Source organism: Ascaphus truei, chromosome 2, assembly GCF_040206685.1.
Source record: "Ascaphus truei isolate aAscTru1 chromosome 2, aAscTru1.hap1, whole genome shotgun sequence".
Lineage (NCBI taxonomy): Eukaryota > Metazoa > Chordata > Amphibia > Anura > Ascaphidae > Ascaphus > Ascaphus truei.
In genome coordinates, this window is record NC_134484.1 from 289,755,234 (window position 1) to 289,775,041 (window position 19,808).

Genomic DNA, 19,808 nt, shown 5'->3' on the forward strand with positions numbered 1-19,808 from the left:
ATTGCAAAAGGGCAATCAAATTAGCAAAAATGGATAATGAAAAAAGGATTGCAATAGAAAGTAAGGTCAACCCTAAAAAGTTCTTTAAGTACCTTAATAACAAAAAATGAGAAAAGAAAATATAGGACCCTTTCAGTGTGAGATGGGTAGGCAGATTATTGGAGATAAGGAAAAAGCTGAGGTATTAAACAAATTATTTGCGTCTGTGTTTACCAGGGAAGAATCAAGTTCAATAGTAGTGCCACAGGAGGAAGCCACAACCTCCATATTAATGAACAATTGGTTAACTGAGGAAGAAGTTCATAAGCGACTTGAAAAAATTAAAGTCAATAAGGCACCTGGCCCCGATGGCATACATCCAAGAGTTCTCAAGGAGTTAAGCTCAGTAATAGCAAAACCATTATATTTAATATTCAAGGACTCCATTTCCACAGGCTCAGTACCACAAGATTGGCGTAAAGCAGATGTGGTGCCTATATTTAAAAAGGGAGCTAGATCACAACCGGGAAATTACAGACCTGTAAGCCTGACTTCAATAGTAGGGAAACTACTTGAAGGTTTAATATGGGAGAATATTCAGGAATACCTAATGGAAAACAAAATTATTAGTAATAGTCAGCATGGATTTATGAAGGATAGATCTTGCCAAACTAACCCTATTTGTTTCTTTGAGGAGGTAAGTAGGCATTTAGACCAGGGTAATGCAGTTGATGTGGTCTACTTAGATTTTGCAAAGGCTTTTGATACGTTTTCACAAAAGAGGTTGGTGTACAAAATAAAGAAAATGGGACTCAGTAATAATATATGCACCTGGATTGAAAACTGGTTAAAGGACAGACAACAGAGGGTTGTCATAAATGGAACTTTTTCAGGTTGGGCTAAAGTTGTGAGTGGAGTACCTCAGGGATCGGTACTGGGATCCCTGCTTTTTAACTTGTTTATTAATGACCTTAAGGTTGGGATCTAGAGCAAAGTCTTCATCTTTGCTGATACTAAATTGTATAAGGTAATAGAATCAGAGCAGGATGTAATTTCTCTTCAGAAGGACTTGGAGAGACTGGAAACGTGGGCAGGTAAATGGCAGATGAGGTTAAATACAGATAAATGTAAGGTTATGCATTTGGGATGCAAGAATAAAAAGGCGACTTACAAATTAAATGGAGATATATTAGGGGAATTCCTGATGGAGAAGCATTTAGGAGTGCTAGTAGACAGCAGGCTTAACAATAGTGCCCAATGTCATGCAGTAGCTGCAAAGGCAACAAGATCTTATCTTGCATCAAACGGGCAATGGATGGAAGGGAAGTAAACATAATTATGCCGCTTTACAAAGCATTAGTAAGACCACACCTTGAATATGGAGTACAATTTTGGGCACCAATCCTAAGAAAAGACATTATGAAACTAGAGAGAGTGCAGAGAAGAGCCACCAAATTAATAAAGGGGATGGACATTCTAACTTATGAGGAGAGGCTAGCTAAATTAGATTTATTTACATTAGAAAAGAGGCGTCTAAGAGGGGATATGATAACTATATACAAATATATTCAGGGACAATACAAGGAGCTTTCAAAAGAACTATTCATCCTACGGGCAGTACAAAGGACTCGGGGCCATCCCTTAAGGTTGGAGGAAAGGAAATTTCACCATCAACAAAGGAAAGGGTTCTTTACAGTAAGGGCAGTTAAAATGTTGAATTCATTACCCATGGAGACTGTGATGGCAGATACAATAGATTTGTTCAAAAAAAAGGTTTGACATCTTGTTAGATGGGAAAGGTATACAGGGATATACCAAATAAGTATACATGGGAAGGATGTTGATCCAGGGATTCATCCGATTGCCAATTCTTGGAGTCAGGAAGGAATTAATTTTTCCCCTTAATGGGGTTTTTTTGTTTGCCTTCCTCTGGATCAATAAGTAAGTATAGATATAGGATAAAGTATCTGTTGTCTAAATGTAGCATAGGTTGAACTTGATGGATCTACGTCTTTTTTCAACCTCATTTACTATGTAACTATGTAACTGTATGTTGGGCTTTTTGAAGACGGACTGCAGTGGTGTACTTATCTCTGGACAATGGAATAGAACACCAGACACTTTGCATTTAGTTTTTAATATGAAACGCCTAAATAGATACAATGTTGTACAACTTCTTCAGTACAGTACCAAAGTCAATTCACAAAGGACCACTGTGGTATTTCATAAACACCTACAAGTCGACACATTACTGAAGCGAATGTGCATTACAGTTCATGAATATCTGCCACCTGGCGGATACGCGAAGAATTGCAACCAACTAAATCCGAAACATTCTCATCAAACAGATCAAGCGCGGGTGACGCCGGCATGATTGCGACATGAATACGGCACAAACGCCGCATGTACGCGGCGAAGCGCGTGGCATTCGGAAAAAGTCACAAGAAAAAAATAGGAGACGTGTTAAAATAAAAGGGGCCGCGGCTGTATATTCTTGATCAGCCAAATATCTGCTGTTATGCATATGGGCACTGTAGACTATTGTTTTTCTCACAAATTTGAGGTTTATTTTTACACATGCTCTGTACAGGCAGTCCTCGGTTATCCGACACAATGCGTTACTCAAAATGGCGTTGGATAGCGAAACATTGTAAAGCGAAACACGTTTTCCCATAGGAACACTGTTTAAAGGTTCCGTTCCTGAAGGCATTTTTAATGCTAAAATACACTAAATATTTTATGCAGACAATAAGATATGCAGCATACAGAAATTATATAGTATACACATAAACAACTTTGAAGAGCATTGGATAAGCCATTTTGGCGTTGTAAAAATGAACATAGGTATGCATTGCATAGCGTTGGATAAGCCATTCGTTGTAAAACGAGGACTGCCTGTATTTAGTTTCATCATTAACAGCAGCACTCATTCACCTATTTGGTTCACATTGACATACTTTGGTATACATAGATATACGGTCAGTGTCACGGGAGACCAGGACTTTTAACACCTTTTAAACCAGGATCATTTACTAGGCAAAACAAGGTAGTGAAATAAAATGAGGTTATTCTGGTAAACCCACGTACACACCGTTAAAAAACAAAATACAGACAGAATACACACACTTACTGGAGGTGAAAACTAGCTTGTTTCGGAAGGCTTACCGGGACCGGGAAAATCTCCCAGGCTTCATTGTCCTTTTTTCAGAACTTTCAAAAACTTTATCCGAGACTGCTACGTTCTATTCTCAGAACTTGGACTTCGCGTCTGACTTAGTCTCTGAAGGGCAGGCTTTCCTAGCTTCAGAAATGAAGGCGGCTGTCCTGCTATTCGTAACAGAGCAAATTTGAAAAGCCCGTCCACACTTCACTGACTCAAGTCACAGGATAGTCTGGTTCTGCCTCGGCCGTCTCCTTACATACATACCCTCCGCTGTTCTCGCTCTAACATGGAAGTAGGAGGAGTGACCAATCAGAGCGTGGGAATTCCCTCCCACTAGCCAATAGAAATAGTGCTCGTCTCTTGGCTGACGTCAAAGGAGGCGGCTTGCCAAGCCGGCTTGAAAAGCTGTGTGAGCGGGAAAAATGAATTAGCCGATGGGAAATACGCCTACGAGCTGCATCTTCCCTCAGCAAACCCATTGCCACCCGCTGGGCAGGCTCCACCAGTTCTGGCAGTCCAAAAGGTGTCCCCACAGGGTGCCCTTTGTACTCCAGACCTGGCAAATCGCTCTTCTCCACTCACCAAACGGTTTTATCGCCTCTGGACAACCTCCCTCCTTTGAACTCCGACGTGAATGCAGACATCCCGGCGCCTATGTAGATGCCCAGGGTGACTGCATAGACATTTATACAGAATGAACAAAACATTATATAATATGGTAGAAAGTGGGGGGGGGGTGATAGACAGCACTCTGACACAATGACTCAGCAAGGTTGCAGGGTGCACAGACCAAAAGATAGTACCAGCACTCTCTGTCTCACAGCTACAGATATAAGCGAATACCAGTGTAGGGAATATGAATAATTTAATGACACTAATAATAAATGAAAATATAGCAACAATAGCCAATACGCCAATGCAAGAATAAATATCACCATAGAGAAAATCAAAAAATAAAAGGGGGTAGAGGGGAAAGAAGGAGAAGGGGAAAAAAACCCGAAAGAAAAGGAAAAAAATCACAAAAATGGAAAAAGGAAAGCAAACTAGGGGGGCGATGTTTTGAGGGGTGACCTCTTCATCTGGCCCATTCCCCGTGGTCCCAAAGGGTCCCAGAGGTATTTCCCTAAGCCTTCCCTCCACACTGTCAAATAATCCCACACTCAGCTAATGATATAAATCTAAAGTCTAAAGAGGGCAAATCACATACTGTAAGCAGATATCAAATATCAAACAATAAATGTAAATACAAGAATATTGTAAAAGACACAGAACATATGCAGATATCAGATGTCAATCAGTGAACAAGTATAAGCAAACCCTCTATCAACAGCTCCTGGTGCCCTGTGGAGTGCTTATATAATATGTTTTATTAAAGTATATGTTCTGGGGAACCGTATACCTGTGAGGGAAATGGGTCTGGTATACCTGGGCGCGAAAGCCAGGAATCTGGGGGACACTGTTTAGCACCGGTGTAATTCATCTCCCGAACCCGTAAAACATGCATGCCCATCAGGGAGAAATAAGGGACAACGGTAACTTTGTCCCCTGAACTCCTGCAAACAAGAAATGCATTTTGACCCAAATATCCAAACCTAAAACTTAACACTCCCAAAGTGTAGGTTTCTGGGGCAAAGGGAACAGGCAAAGCCCAAAGCAGGTCAGGTTTTTGCTATACCTTACATTGTACATCCATAACACTCCTAGTCCTCATCTACAGACGGGTACCTGCAAATCATACGCGATTTGCGGGTAAAATACCAATACCAATACTACCGGCAACTCCAATCAGCAACATTTTATATGTCTTTTAAGTCTAGTTGCCCCCTGTCAAAGGAAACCAAGCATTTACACCGTTTACCGTCTGTGACGGTAAGGGGTAACCAGGCTCTCAAAGGTCAAGCCTGATTTTGGTTACCCCTTATCTGTGTATAAGGGTTCAAGAGTTAGCTGTTGAAATGTATAACATGTAATAAAAATTGTTTGTGTGTTTTTCCCTTTCCGGACATGCCAGCGAGTAGGGTTCCTAGGAGATGAGATTCAAGGGGGGTTTTGGGTAGGAATTGTTGTCAGAATGTGCCTAGGTAGTTGGGGTCCGGAGTTGTCGGTTCACCTAAAAATGTACCCGGATCATGCCTGATTCTGGGATACATGTAGGCACATTTTCCCGGCAATGTCTCCCCTTGAAAAAGCAAGCGCGACTCACCGCTAGGGTACCCTGCTTCAGCATAGCCCAGAAAGGTGAATGGGGCACAGAGATGAATATGTGTCCATATAGCTGAGCGGATCCCTAGGTTAAGGGGGTTACCCCAGTTGGTGCCCAGGTGACCCAGAACCTGTATTGGGTTTGTGGGTGTCCCCAACCAAAGCTAAGGTTGTGGGGGGCTCTAAAAGGTGTGTGTAAGGGGAATAAGGCTGATAGGAATAAAAGTACACATTTCTTATTCTATTCCTCATACCCAGAGATTTAGGAGTATATAAAAAGTATACTTTAATACATGTACATGGCTAAATTCCCACACGCGCATGCTGCGTTCCTCCACTCGTTCCTCTGAACGCCTCTGGAGGAAGTCTCACACTCTCGCAGACTTCCTTCACTACAAATTTATGCTATCCTGTTTCAACTCTGCCCTCTCGCAAGCTAAACAAACCTACTTTTCTGCACTAATCAACATGCACAAGTCTAACCCACGCCAACTGTTCTCTGTCTTTGATACTCTACTCAAACCACCCTCAGCTGCCTCTCCTTCCTCCATCTCCGCTCAGGACTTTGCTGATTTTAAGGAAAAGGTGGAATCCATACGGCAGAACATCCCCTCTGTTTCTTCCCACCATCCTACACCTCTTCCTAACTCTCCTCCTGCCTTCCTTGAGTCTTTTTCCACTGTCTCAGAGGAGGATGTGTCGCTGTTGATCTCCTCTTCTCCCTCTACCACATGCCCTCTTGACCCCATTCCCTCCCATCTCCTAAAACCTCTAGCTCCTACTATAATCCCTACGCTTACACACATTTTTAACTCCTCCCTCTGCTCTGGAACCTTTCCATTCTCCTTCAAACATGCAACAGTCATACCATTACTCAAAAACAGCAAGCTTGACCCTACCTGTCTTTCTAACTATCGACCTGTCTCCCCCCTGCCTTTTGCCTCTAAACTACTTGAACGTCTTGTATTCTCTCGCTTGCTCCATTTTCTCAACACCTATTCTCTCCTAGACCCTCTACAATCTGGCTTCCGCACTGCTCACTCCACCGAAACAGCCCTCACTAAAATAACTGACGACCTCCATGCTGCCAAAGACAGAGGTCATTACACTCTGCTCATATTACTCGACCTCTCTGCAGCATTTGACACCGTGGACCACCCTCTTCTCCTCCACATTCTCCATACTCTAGGTATTCGGAACAAAGCTCTATCCTGGATCTCATCCTACCTCTCCCATCGTACTTTTAGTGTCTCTTCTGCTAACACCTCCTCCTCCTCTATTGATCTCTCTGTGGGGGTACCCCAGGGCTCTGTCCTGGGACCTCTTCTCTTTTCTCTGTACACACTCTCTCTAGGTGACCTAATAACATCTTTTGGGTTTAATTATCACCTCTATGCTGACGACACACAAATATACTTTTCAACACCTGACCTTACACCTGCTGTACAAACCAAAGTTTCTGAATGTCTCTCTGCTATATCATCCTGGATGGCCCTCCGACGCCTTAAACTCAACATGGCTAAAACAGAGCTCCTCATACTTCCTCCCAAACCTGGCCCTACTACCTCCTTCCACATTACTGTTGGAACTACAATCATTCACCCAGTAGCCCAAGCACGCTGCCTAGGGGTCACATTCGACTCCTCTCTCACATTCGCCCCTCACATTCAAAACATTTCTAAAACTTGTCGCTTTTTCCTCCGCAATATAACTAAGATACGCCCTTTCCTCTGTTGTTCGACTGCTAAAACTCTGACTCAGGCCCTCATTCTCTCCCGTCTTGATTACTGTAACCTCCTGCTGTCCGGCCTTCCTGCCTCTCACCTGTCTCCCCTACAATCTATCCTAAATGCTGCTGCCAGAATCACTCTACTCTTTCCTAGATCTGTCTCAGCATCTCCCCTCATGAAATCCCTCTCCTGGCTTCCGATCAAATCCCGCATCTCACACTCCATTCTTCTCCTCACTTTTAAAGCTTTACATTCTTCTGCCCCTCCTTACATCTCACCCCTAATTTCTCGGTATGCACCATCCAGACTCTTGCGTTCTTCTCAAGGATGTCTTATTTCTACCCCCTTTGTATCTAAAGCCCTCTCCCGCCTTAAACCTTTTTCACTGACTGCCCCACACCTCTGGAATGCCCTTCCCCTCAGTACCCGACTAGCACCCTCTCTATCCACCTTTAAGACCCACCTTAAGACACACTTGCTTAAAGAAGCATATGAATAGCACTGTGGATATTCTAAACACGATACATAATGCTTGGCCCCCTGCAGACACATTTACCAGAACTCCCTCCTACTGTCTCTGTACGTTCTCCCTACCTACCAATTAGACTGTAAGCTCCTCGGGGCAGGGACTCCTCTTCCGAAATGTTACTTTTATGTCTAAAGCACTTATTCCCATGATCTGTTATTTATATTATCTGTTATTTATTGGATTATCACATGTATTACTACTGTGAAGCGCTATGTACACTAATAGCGCTATATAAATAAAGACATACAATACAATACAATACTATTATTGTATTTAATGTACTGTGTATGCTTGGGACTTTCGAAACCGATGTCCAGGTACTGTAGGTTGTCAGGGCTACCACATTGGTGCCAGCAAGTCTGCTGGATATCGGAGTTCAAAGTAGCCAGATGTGTGAAAAGCAATTGAGTGGCAGGGAAGGGCTCAAGTACCCAGGTCCGGGGAACAATGGCAGTGATCCGGGCTGCCATTTGCTCTGCCAGACCTAGTGGAACCTGACCCAGTGAGTGGCATTTAGACAGCCAGGGACAGAGGTGGCAAACTTGCGCATGTCCCTTGGCAATTTCATATTTCCCACTGACCCGGCTGTTTTTTAGCCAGCTTGGCTCTGATTGGCTGCTGGGAAAGTTCCCACGCGATGATTGGCTGCTGAGTTTCATGAATGAAGCTCAGAAATACTATAAAAACCTGTGAGTCAATCAGATTGTAGATCCCCAGTGGTAAGAGGACGGGCTGGCTTTTCAAAGTTTCTTCTGTGCGAATAGCAGAGCAACCAAGCCTGAAAAGTCTGCCCCGCTGGAGACGAAGTCCCGTCTTTTTGTGGCCAAGTTCTCATCGAACGTAGCGGACGCGTCTGGGATTTCATGCCAATTTTAGTTCCAGGAATTTGGTACTAAGTCGCGGTCAAGAAAGTCCAAGTTCTCAGAAGAGAAGGGAGTAGTGGCGTGTAGAACTTCATGCTGATTTGGGAACCAGGAGATTCCGGGCTAAGTCCCAGTCAGGGTAAAACTCTTATTTAGTATTCTCTGTAGCTAGGAAAGAATCGTTTTCGTCCCCAGACCCAAATAAAGTGTGCTTTTCGTCTTTCGTCTGTACTTTGTGTATCATTGTGTGTAAATTAATTTGTGCGAATAAACTACAATTTATTTAATTACCTTGTTTTGATCAGTGATCCCAGTTAAAATGAATGACCCGGTTAAAAAGGTGTAAATTGCCTGGTCTCCCATGACACTTTCACACTTATGTTGAAGGGAATAGAACTGCATGAGTGCCCTTACGATATTCTCAGAAAGTTACGAGGGTTGGCACACAAAAGGACATACTGTATTGGCATCCAGAAAAAGTAATGGATGTGTTTTTAGTTTTCTAGGGAAGCTAGCATTCACCACTCCCCCAGAGGATCCTACTCTTCAGTGTGCATTATTGGGAGCTGGGTTGAGACCACAGGACCATAATTAAAGTGGTAACTGTTGCGATCCCAGAATGCTAGTGGCACACTGCTGCTACCCAAGGAGATAATGGCTCATATGTACCAAGCAGTTTAATTTAGCAAGACACTTCCTGTTGAAAGAAGGCAACTTACAGCTCACTGACTTGTATGGGATGAAAGGTGTCTCCTGGCAGCAGAAGGCATTCTGCTGAATTTCAGCACTTTGTAAATATGGGCCAATTGGTCTACTAACTATGCTTTGCATTATCTACTTACCTGAATATCAGTTAAGTGTAACATTGTCCTTTTGTAAGAAATGATGTCAAAGTCTGTCGCTTTCCAAACTGAATGATTAAGCAGATCTCCTACTTTCTTCCTTCGGGTTATCACAATCAGATACATTCCTGGTAAATGAGATGTCAGAATTAGTAAAAGATTTATTAAAAAATAGTGAAATGTACTTCTCAACTTAATGCCCAATTGTTCCACTAATACATTTGTATGTTTCATGAAACCATTAAATAAAAGGATTCAAAAAAACTTTATTTTCCAGGATAGAATTAAGTGCAATCCTAAACAAAAAGTACTCAGAGTTGTGTCTCTGCTCCCACAGTTATGGGCCTTAACCATGTCTCAATCCAAGCTGCTCTGTTTTGGGGGCTAATAACATTGCATCCACAATCCACAAGACTGAAATAGGGTTGGGCAATATACTCAGATTACCATTTATTTTCAGACAGCCCTGAAAGTCATTGACAGGCCTTGCAGTTTCACATGTGGCAGCTTCATAGAAGGTAGATTTACCAATGAAAAAGGGATCTCAGCACAACTGCTTGCACAGACAAATCTGTTTCACCCCCCCCCCCCCCCGCACCCACTCCCCCCCCTCACCTCTTTAAATCCCTTCCATACCCATTTACATTGATGTTCATAGGAAGGGTGTTTTTAGATAAATTATATTTTAAAATACATAAATTCTGTGTAGATTGTAATCTCATGGTGGCACTCAACAGAGCTGTCAGCAGTGAAGAGTACCAGCTTTTTGTGCCCAAAATGAGGAAATACCTTAATTAAATTTGTGCACAAGATAAATGTCACGGGAGACCAGGTACTTACACATTTATACCGGGATCATTTCACTTAGCAAAGCAGTAAAATAAATTGTGATTTATTCCGTAGAAACAGGCAAACACTCATTGGATAACAATAGGCAGTAGAAAAAATACACTACGAGTGCCACAGAGCTTAGCTCCGCCCCCTCGGTCACACCACGCTTCTCACGTGCGGCGCGCACACACACACGTGACGATGTGCACCGTTCTCCAGCTGCGTGGCAAGTACTCGTTTAGCCCACTTGTCTCCTGCAGCCAATCCTTGCCTCTCCGGCGCGTTGCTCTGCTTATGGCTCCACGGCGTTTAAAGCATATAAGTGAGGGAGAGAAGAGAGGGGACCACAGTAAGGGACCAACACAGTGATTATACACAGCTCTTCGTCTGATTAGGGAGGGGGGGGAGTGGGGGTGGTTAGAAGATCAGTAGATGTTGAAAGATAATGCTGAATGAGAGGAGACACACTTACATCAAAATGTCTAATATCTTGAATTCTTCTACTCTTCTCCTTATATAGCTGTATTTTGTTGAGGGTGAGGAAAAGCCTCCTGGTATCCTCCTGTGTGTGAGCGTGTTTGAGAGTCAGTACATGCCCGAGTCTCCTGTGCTGCAGTTTCCTCCTGACCTGGAAGTGATTTCTGTGTGTGAGCGTGTTTGAGAGTCAGTACATGCCCGAGTCTCCTGTGCTGCAGTTTCCTGAAACTGCAGCACAGGAGACTCGGGCATGTACTGACTCTCAAACACGCTCACACACAGAAATCACTTCCAGGTCAGGAGGAAACTGCAGCACAGGAGACTCGGGCATGTACTGACTCTCAAACACGCTCACACACAGGAGGATACCAGGAGGCTTTTCCTCACCCTCAACAAAATACAGCTATATAAGGAGAAGAGTAGAAGAATTCAAGATATTAGACATTTTGATGTAAGTGTGTCTCCTCTCATTCACCATTATCTTTCAACATCTACTGATCTTCTAACCACCCCCACTCCCCCCCCCCTCCCTAATCAGACGAAGAGCTGTGTATAATCACTGTGTTGGTCCCTTACTGTGGTCCCCTCTCTTCTCTCCCTCACTTATATGCTTTAAACGCCGTGGAGCCATAAGCAGAGCAACGCGCCGGAGGACCCCCCTTTTTTCTACCAGTATCCACACAGAGGTTGGTGAATCACCTCTGAGAGACTCAGGCTGCGGAACTGCATTGTGCCAAGGACAGGAGCCATATACTGAACAGTAGGATAACTCTTTTTTGGCGCATCTTTTCTCTCTTTTTATCAATCCTTGCCTCTGCGGAGGCCGCGCCTCTGCTCCGCCTCCTTTGCTACTGGTTCCTGTGTGCTACAAATACCCTGCAGTTCCTCTCATACCTTGCTAAGCTTAACTTGTTGTAGCCTTGAGCTCCTACGTGTGCGCTATAGATGGACCTTCCCGTTCGGGTTGCAGGTGGCGAGGAACGGGAGGGCTTTCACCATGAGAGACCCCATGGAGGGCCCAGAGTTCTTGGCAAAACTAGGCCTAAGGGAGGCTCCGGTTCAAGTGGTGGACGAGGCAGAAGCGCTAGAACCAGAGTGGAGCGGAGGTAACGGCTCGCCTAAAGCCAAGGGGAAAAAACGCTGACAAGATGCAGCATCAGTTCCACAAAGGCGCACGGTTGCGCTCCAATAAAGTTACACCGGTTGGTGTGAAGTTGCATTGTTCGCGGAGCTGCCTAAAAATTGCCTGCCCGTTTTACCAAAATGCCCGCCAAATAAAAGTTTTTGCCCACTCACACCTTCACCGCCTACTGAAATACCCGCTACAAGATCCCCCAAGGGAGAAGTGGAAGTCCTCCGTTTAAAGACAGCAGGGTCAGTAGGGAAAAACGCAGATCAAAAGACATGCTACGGAAAAAGAAAAATCCCTGTAAAACAAGACGATTTTGCCTTACCTTCAAGCAGTGGAAGATGGCGGCGGTGCTTGAGAGCTGAGAGAGCCAGCGTGAGGCGCAGAACGAGGAAGGATCCCAAGGGCGGGAAGAGAGAGCGCGCATCACCTCCTCCTCGTGGCAGAGTAACATCCAAAATGGCGGGCGGAAACAGGAAACCGGATGTCATCATCAGCCGGAACCGCGAGGACTGACGCCATCTTGGAGGAGGCAATCGGGGTAGAGGACGTCATCGTACAGGGACACAAAGCGCCGGATCTCATTAAAGAACCAGCGACGCACCGCAGAACAAGCGCAAGGAGAGGGTCCGCCGCAAGTAGACAGAGACAAGAAGGGAAAGGGAGGAGGGGGAGATAGATGGATAAAAGGGTGAAGGGGAAGAGAGAATAAAGGGTTGACGAAAGTAGGAGCGGAAGCAGGATAGATAGCTGAGATAGAAAGATAGGGGGTGCAAGTGAAGGATGGAGGTGGAGACAGAAAGCAGGGGGAAGTAGACGCAGGGGAGGGGAGGGGACGGAACGGATAGAGAGCGGAGGCAGAATAGAGGAATGAGCCGGGGATAGGAAAGGTAAGAGAGAGAGTAAGATACACAGAAGGGGGAAGTAAGTTATCGGAAGGTAGGGGATACTGATGGAAGGAAACCAGAGGAAGATGGGAAGCAGGGGAGAAGAGCGGAGTAGATAGAGGGGGCGAGAGGGCAAGATGTAGGAGGCTGAAGGCAATAGGAAGTTTTTGATGGTAGGGGGAAGTGAGAGAAGGCAGCGGAAGATATAGTAAAGAGAGGATATAGGATTAGGGGGATACGCTCAGAGAGAGATGCAGCAAAGTTGGAAAGACGGAAGCGCTACAAGTATAGACAAGGACAGAGGGATGCATTTAAAACACGGCTGCAGCAAGGGCAGGATCAGGGACAACGTAGATGGATAGGACCTAGTAGTGGGAGAGAGCTGAAAGGACCAATAAGCTGCAAACACAGGGAGGAAAAGGAGGAAGGGTGAGGAACAGGGCATCTGTAGGCAAGAGAGCATGAGATAAGGTAACGGCAGGCAGTCAGGCAAGCGAGGTTGCTGGCAATTATAAATATCCAGTTGGGAGGTGGTAACTCCTTTATACGTTAGGGTGTATATAGAGCGCGGACACGGGTGGGAGCCGAGTGGACTACCCCAGAGTCGGCATGGGTCTCAAATGGGCCGGGAAGGGGGATGGGCCTCCAGAACCGGCTAAAGTCCTTTGGGGAGGAGGGTGGGGGCGAGGTCGGGGACCCGCGAGAGCCTCTGTCCCAAAGGCAATGGTATGGGCTGTGGGACAGGGACGTCCTAGAGCCGATGCCACAGTACAGTCTGTTTACATGTATTTATGTTGTTTTTTCTTTGTTGTCCCCCCTGGTGTGTTTTCTTTCTGTATCACTTCCCCCCACCACATGCCCTACTCCCCTGGCAGGGCGCAGAAGAAAGGCGACGACAAGAAAGGAGAGACGGAGAACGAGATCTTTACGCCACCCAGAGGATTCAGAATGGCTCAGAAAGACACCGACGGATTCAGGTTACAATTAAAGCTCTATGAGTAACGAGGTCCGGTGTATTTCTCACAACGTTAAGGGCTTCAACAGTCCGGCGAAGCGCAAGTTAGCCCTCAGGGACAACAAACGACTTAAAGCCGACTTCCTCTTTCCCCAAGAGACACACTTTTCTAGGGACAGCTACCCAAAATTTATCGATAAGGACTTCCGCGTAGTACATTTAGCATCCGCCCAGGTGAAAAAAAGGGGAGTTGCTATAGCCATACACAATAGGATAGATTTCACAGTCGAGAAAATGGTGACTGATAAGGAGGGCAGATTTCTGATTTTAGTGGGATCAATCCAAGGGAAGCCTCTCACATTAGCATCAGTATATGCACCCTGTGAAACTTCAGCGGATTTCTTTTCCTTCCGAAAACTACAAAAGGAAGCCAAGGGAAACATGATCATAGCGGGGGACCTTAACAGGACACTGAACCCCAAATTGGATCGGTGCACGGTAGCTAATCTCCCCCCTAGGCTCGATGTCCAACAAATTACCCAGGGGTTAAAAGATTGCCAACTGGTAGATATCTGGCGGGAACAACATCCCCAGAGTAGAGATTACACCTTCTTCTCCCACCCACACAACCGATACAGCCGGCTGGACTACTTCCTAGTATCCAATAGACTGGTCCCAGTGGTCTCCCACACGGGGATCCACGATATTTCGTGGTCAGACCACGCACCCATTGAGCTGCGGTGCACTCTAAACTTACTAGACAGACCAGGAGCAAACTGGAGACTAAACGAGCTGTTACTGAAAATACCAAACATTCAGAAAGAAATTGGTGAGAGGATTGTGGAATTCTTCGCTGAGAACGTAGGGAGTGTCTCGTCACACACCACACTGTGGGAGGCCCATAAGGCTACCCTCAGAGGTTCCCTCATGTGCCTAGCTGCTAGACGCAGGAGGGAACAAGAGAGTCAGATAAAAGCCCTACAGGAAAAATTATCGGCCCTAACAGAGGCACATAAAATATCCAGAGATGATGGCACCCTACGTGCACTCTTAGAGACCAAACAGCAGTTGAACATCAGATTGGCCTCCCAGGCGGAAAAGGAGATGAGCTGGTCCAGGCGTAGGTACTTTGAGAAGGCGAGCAAGCCGGACACCCTATTAGCTAATCGACTCCGAAACAAAATTCCTAATTACCATATACAAGCTATACGCACACAAGGGGGAGAACTTACTTCTAATCCTAAGCGGATCGTAGCGGAATTCAAAAGCTACTACGAGACGCTCTACGATGGCGGTAAGGTCATACACAATCAAAAGACGAGGGATAATCTCAGGGAATTCTTAAAAGATGCCAAATTACCGACATTGAGCCGGGTGGAGGAGGAGGCGTTACAGACGGACTTCTCTTTAGAAGAGTTAACGGTAGTTGTAAAGTCACTTAAGCCTGCCAAGGCGCCCGGTCCAGATGGTTTCCCCAACCTATACTATAAAAAATACTTGAAAATTCTAGCCCCACATCTATTAAAACTATTTAACTCGATCTTACATGGGGCCTCGTTTCCAGCTCAGATGCTTAAGGCGTCCATCTCCCTGATCCATAAATCTGGTAAGGACCCGGCAGACTGTAAGAGCTACCGGCCCATCTCGTTGATTAACACTGATGTTAAAATTTTCTCCAAATTACTAGCCAATAGAGTGGGTATTGTCCTTCCCAGGTTAGTTCATCCAGATCAGGTTGGGTTCATCGGAGGAAGGCAAGCGGCAGACAATACCAGACGGATAATAGATTTGGTGGATCTGGCAAAAAAACAGAATATCCCGTCGATGGTACTGAGTCTGGACGCAGAGAAAGCCTTTGATAGGATCGATTGGCCCTACTTGAGGAGGACGCATGAGGCATTTGGCTTTGAGGGACGTCTCTTGGAGGCCATCATGGCCTTATACGAGGGGCCAACGGCGAGGGTTACGCATCAGGGGTTCCCATCAGATCAATTTCAAATTCGGAGCGGCACACGTCAGGGGTGCCCGCTGTCCCCCTTGCTGTTCGCCCTGTGCGTAGAACCCTTGGCGTCACATATAAGAAACAACCCGGATATTACGGGAATAGCTGTAAAGGGGCAGTCACACAAAGTGGCGCTCTACGCGGATGATGTGATCCTGACATTATCAAATCCCCTTACCTCCCTGCCCAATGTCTTCTCAATTTTGGGGACCTTTAAACAAATTTCAGGGTTCAAAATTAATCAGGCCAAATCCGAAGCCCTCAATATAAATTTACCTAAACCAGTAGAAAAACTAATTGGACTCAATTTTAATTTTAAATGGCAACCCTCTATGATCAAATACCTAGGGGTATATATCACGAAGGAGTATAAGGCTTTATATAAAGCAAATTATCCCAGGTTGTTTCAGACTCTTCGAGAGGATCTCCGGAGATGGTCGGAGTGTAGCATCTCGTGGATAGGCCGTATTCATAGTGTGAAAATGAATCTCCTGCCACGGGTGCTGTACCTTTTCCAGGCCCTCCCGATCCCCCTGATAAGAGACGATATCCTCTCGCTGCAGTCCTTAATAACAAAGGTTATCTGGAATAAAAAAGGCCCACAAATCAATAAAGCAATCTTGAGGAGTCCGACATTGAGAGGAGGGTTTGGGGTGCCATGCTTGTTCGCCTACTACGAGGCAGCCCAGCTGAGCCAGATTGTGCAGTGGCACACAGATCCGAACCTTTGGAGGTGGGTAGCATTAGAAAAAGAATGCTGCGCACCGGTAGATATTCAGAACCTAATCTGGCTGCCCAAAAAAAGTCGAGCCGCTATGCGGACTCCGCTGCAGACCATGGTCAGCTCCTTGAAGACTTGGGACGCTGTTAAGTTTAAGTGTCATCTCACATCCCCGAATTCTCTGATGACTCCCATGTGGGGGAATCCAAACTTTGCTCCCGGTATGGATAGCTCTATTTTCTCAAAGTGGATCCAAGCAGGGTATCTCCGTCTAAACGATCTGGAGGGTAGGCAATATATAAAAACTTTTGATCATATTAAAGAGGAGAAAAATATACCGAACGCCGAATTCTTTAGATACCTCCAGATCAGGTCTTTCTATTTTGAGCAGCTCTGTTCAAGAGATACGGACACAAGGGGACTAACCTCTAGAATGTACAGGGAAGTAGCGTGCCCGGAGACGGACGACCAACCCAAACTTAAGTACATGAGACAGTGGGAAGCAGACCTGGGAGAGACGTTAGAAGATGAAGACTGGGATAGGATCCTGCAGGTGGCTGCTAAAAGCTCTATCTGTACCACATAAAAGGAGAACGCATATAAAGTCCTGATGAGGTAGTATTATACGCCCACTAAATTATCTAAATTTGTCAAAGGCTACTCTTCGCTCTGCCCCAAACAGTGCGGAGACAGAGCGGACTTATTCCATATGCTGTGGTCTTGCACGAAGGTGGCCCCGATATGGGGGGAAATTAAAGATTGGCTTCAACGACTGTTAGAAGTGGAGATCCCCCTGGACCCATGGCTGTTTTTGTTGGGCAGACGAGTCGAGGGGCTATCAAACGCCACACATAAATTGATTACACATCTGGCAACCGCCACCAGGTGCGAGATCGCTGCATTATGGAAACAACCGGATATTCCAATTATTCCCAAGATCAGAAACAGAATTTGGTTTGTTTGCCGGATGGAACAGTTGACGAGTCTGGTTAACGACATCGGTTCAAATTTTCTAAAAGTCTGGGAGCCCTGGCTGGCACAGACAGACATCCCGGGAATAGATATTACCACAATCCTGCAATGATAAGCAGTAAATGCGTTCTCCGGTAATGAAACGGATCCATGACAGTATAGGGACAGGGAGCCTGGAGAGTGAGCGGGATCCCTGCTACAATAGGGCCCCCAAGAAAGAGGTAGTTAGAGTCTGAGCGGCAGGAGAGAAGTGGTCCTTGTTCTCTGAGAGAGAGGTCTATACATATGTAAGCGCACAGCGACCTAGTGGAAGATTCCAGTCGCCTGGGTGGCGAGAAACCAGAAAACCGGCATCCCCCCCCTGATGCAAACACAGAGCCCTCCTCGCGCCCCCCCACCCCCCCTCTTCCCTCCCTTCCCTCCTTTCTAGCTTGCCTGTGTGTCATGTTCCCCTGTTCGTCTTGTGAGTCTAGTATGTCAAGTTTTTGGCTGATTGTATAAAAACACAAAATGAGGTGATGTCATTGAAGCCAATGGATGGTGTTACCATGTATGTTTTATTTCACCCAATAAAATCAAAGTTATAAAAAAAAAAAAAAAAAAAAACACTCTGCAGGAAAAGCACAATCTGACTGTATCCGAGACCAGCATAAAGAAGATGAGACGCAGCATTGGATGGAAATATGGACGTGTGAGGTTAGTACTGGACAGTACAGGAGGTAAAGGTGTTGTTTAGGAAACTGTACTGTACTGCGCCGCTAAAAATTTTTATTCCTTGTCATTACAGAGCGTAACCCATCATACGGGACGCAAACAAAATCAAAAGAGTGGTCCAGGCCCACGCATGGATCGACAGTGGGGAGACTTTCCAGGATTGCATCTTCACTGATGAGTCTACTGTGTCGCTGGAGAGATTTGCAAGCTTTGCATTCCACAAAAAAGGCTGCATATCTTTGAAGCCGCGGCCAAAACACCCCGTGAAGCTGCATTTGTGGGGTGCCATCTCTAGGCGTGGACCAGGATGCATTGTCATCTTTGAAGGTAAAATATATCAAATATAATGTAGCCTTATGCACTGTACTTTACTAGTGTTGCCTTACTGTATGCACTGTACTGTACTATTGTGCAGTTTTTGGAGCACTTTTCTTTTCTTGCTATAGGAATTATGAATAAAGCTTTCTTCCAAGACAACATTGTCCCTGAGATGCAATACATCAAACGCGAGTTCTCCAATGGTCACCGCTTCTACCAGGACAACGATCCGAAGCACACCGCGTCAACAGCGCATATCCTTGAGCGCGGTATCAACTGGGTGAAGACGCCAGCGGAGTAAGTGCGGTACAGTAACTGTCATTTTTTCCCCACTGTTTTCACTGTGTACTGTACTGTATCTCTTAAACCAATTGTCCTTTTTTTCCAATGACAGATCGCCAGACTTCAATCCGATCGAAATGGTCTGGCATCAGCTGAAGGACCATATCCGGAAAGTGGCGAAACCCTCTGTTGCAGGGTACATGCAACTACACACGTGGGTTTCTTGCCAAGGCTTATTTATTTAGCCTTAACAGATATACAACACACAAAACAAAAATAGCTTTTCTTCAGCAAAAACAAAACAAAACAGTTTCTCTTTAGCAGACAGTGTGTAACTCAGGCAGCAATCCCTTTTTAAAGCAGGAGACAGACAGTTTATAATTCAGTTACTTTGTTTATCAGACCTTGTTTTCAGGAATCACTTTAGCAGCAGCTTACTCCTCTCTCATCAACAGCCTCCCTCTGTCTACAGCCTGGGTTTTAACACACCTTGATTAGGCAGCTGGGATCCAACTAATTATCCTGAGGTTCCCAGCAGAAGTTAACCTAGTCAGTGCTGCACTGCAGACTAGACATAGGTTTTCCAGGCATATAACTGGTGGCTTTTGTTTACCCTGTCACATTCCTCCCCTGTTAGTGTGTGGCTGGGGCTATGCACGGCTGAAGCCCGACCATCCACGCTTTCTCTAGAAAAGAAGTCAGCATTTGCGTTCCCTTTTCCCGGCCTATGCTGAATCTCAAATGAGAAGGGTTGGAGGGCCATATACCACCTAGTCAATCTAGCATTGGAATCCTTCATGCTATTTAACCACTTCAGTGGAGCATGATCCGTTACCAAAGTAAAATGGACTCCTGCCAGGTAATGCCTCAAAGCCTCGATTGCATGGGATATTAAGTTAGTTTGTCCTGGTAAGTCAGAAAAAACATCCTGGAATAGAGTAATTATTGCTAACAAGTCCCCTTTTTGTTCAGAGGACAACTGTTTACCCATTGGGATTTTATCGTCACTCACGATGTTCTCTCGTGGAGGCTGAGGACCAAAGTCCGTTTCCTCCTCCACCGGGTGGATGAATCGAGACCGCTGCATCTTCCAGGGTTTCAGCAAGTTCACATGGTAAATTTGTTTACCCTTCCTGGACCCTGGTTGAGCGATCTCGTAATCCACATCACCCGTACGGCGGAGCACTTCGAATGGGCCCTGCCATTTGGCCA

General features: G+C 45.5%; 1 protein-coding gene across 6 annotated transcripts in view; it reads right to left on the reverse strand.

Annotated features, from left to right (window-relative positions):
- Positions 1-19,808, reverse strand: part of SACM1L (SAC1 like phosphatidylinositide phosphatase) — a 423,363-nt gene that overhangs the window by 298,589 nt on the left and 104,966 nt on the right. For 5 of the 6 annotated variants that reach the window (XR_012799181.1, XM_075586287.1, XM_075586286.1 and 2 more), the window contains exon 4: positions 9,309-9,436. The exons of the other annotated variant lie outside the window; for it this stretch is intronic. Coding sequence is in view for 4 of the 5 variants with exons in the window: in XM_075586287.1 (XP_075442402.1) it covers positions 9,309-9,436 (128 nt within the window). In the remaining variant the exon portion in view is untranslated. The remainder of the gene's footprint in view (positions 1-9,308; positions 9,437-19,808) is intronic. 6 annotated transcript variants of the gene reach the window in all.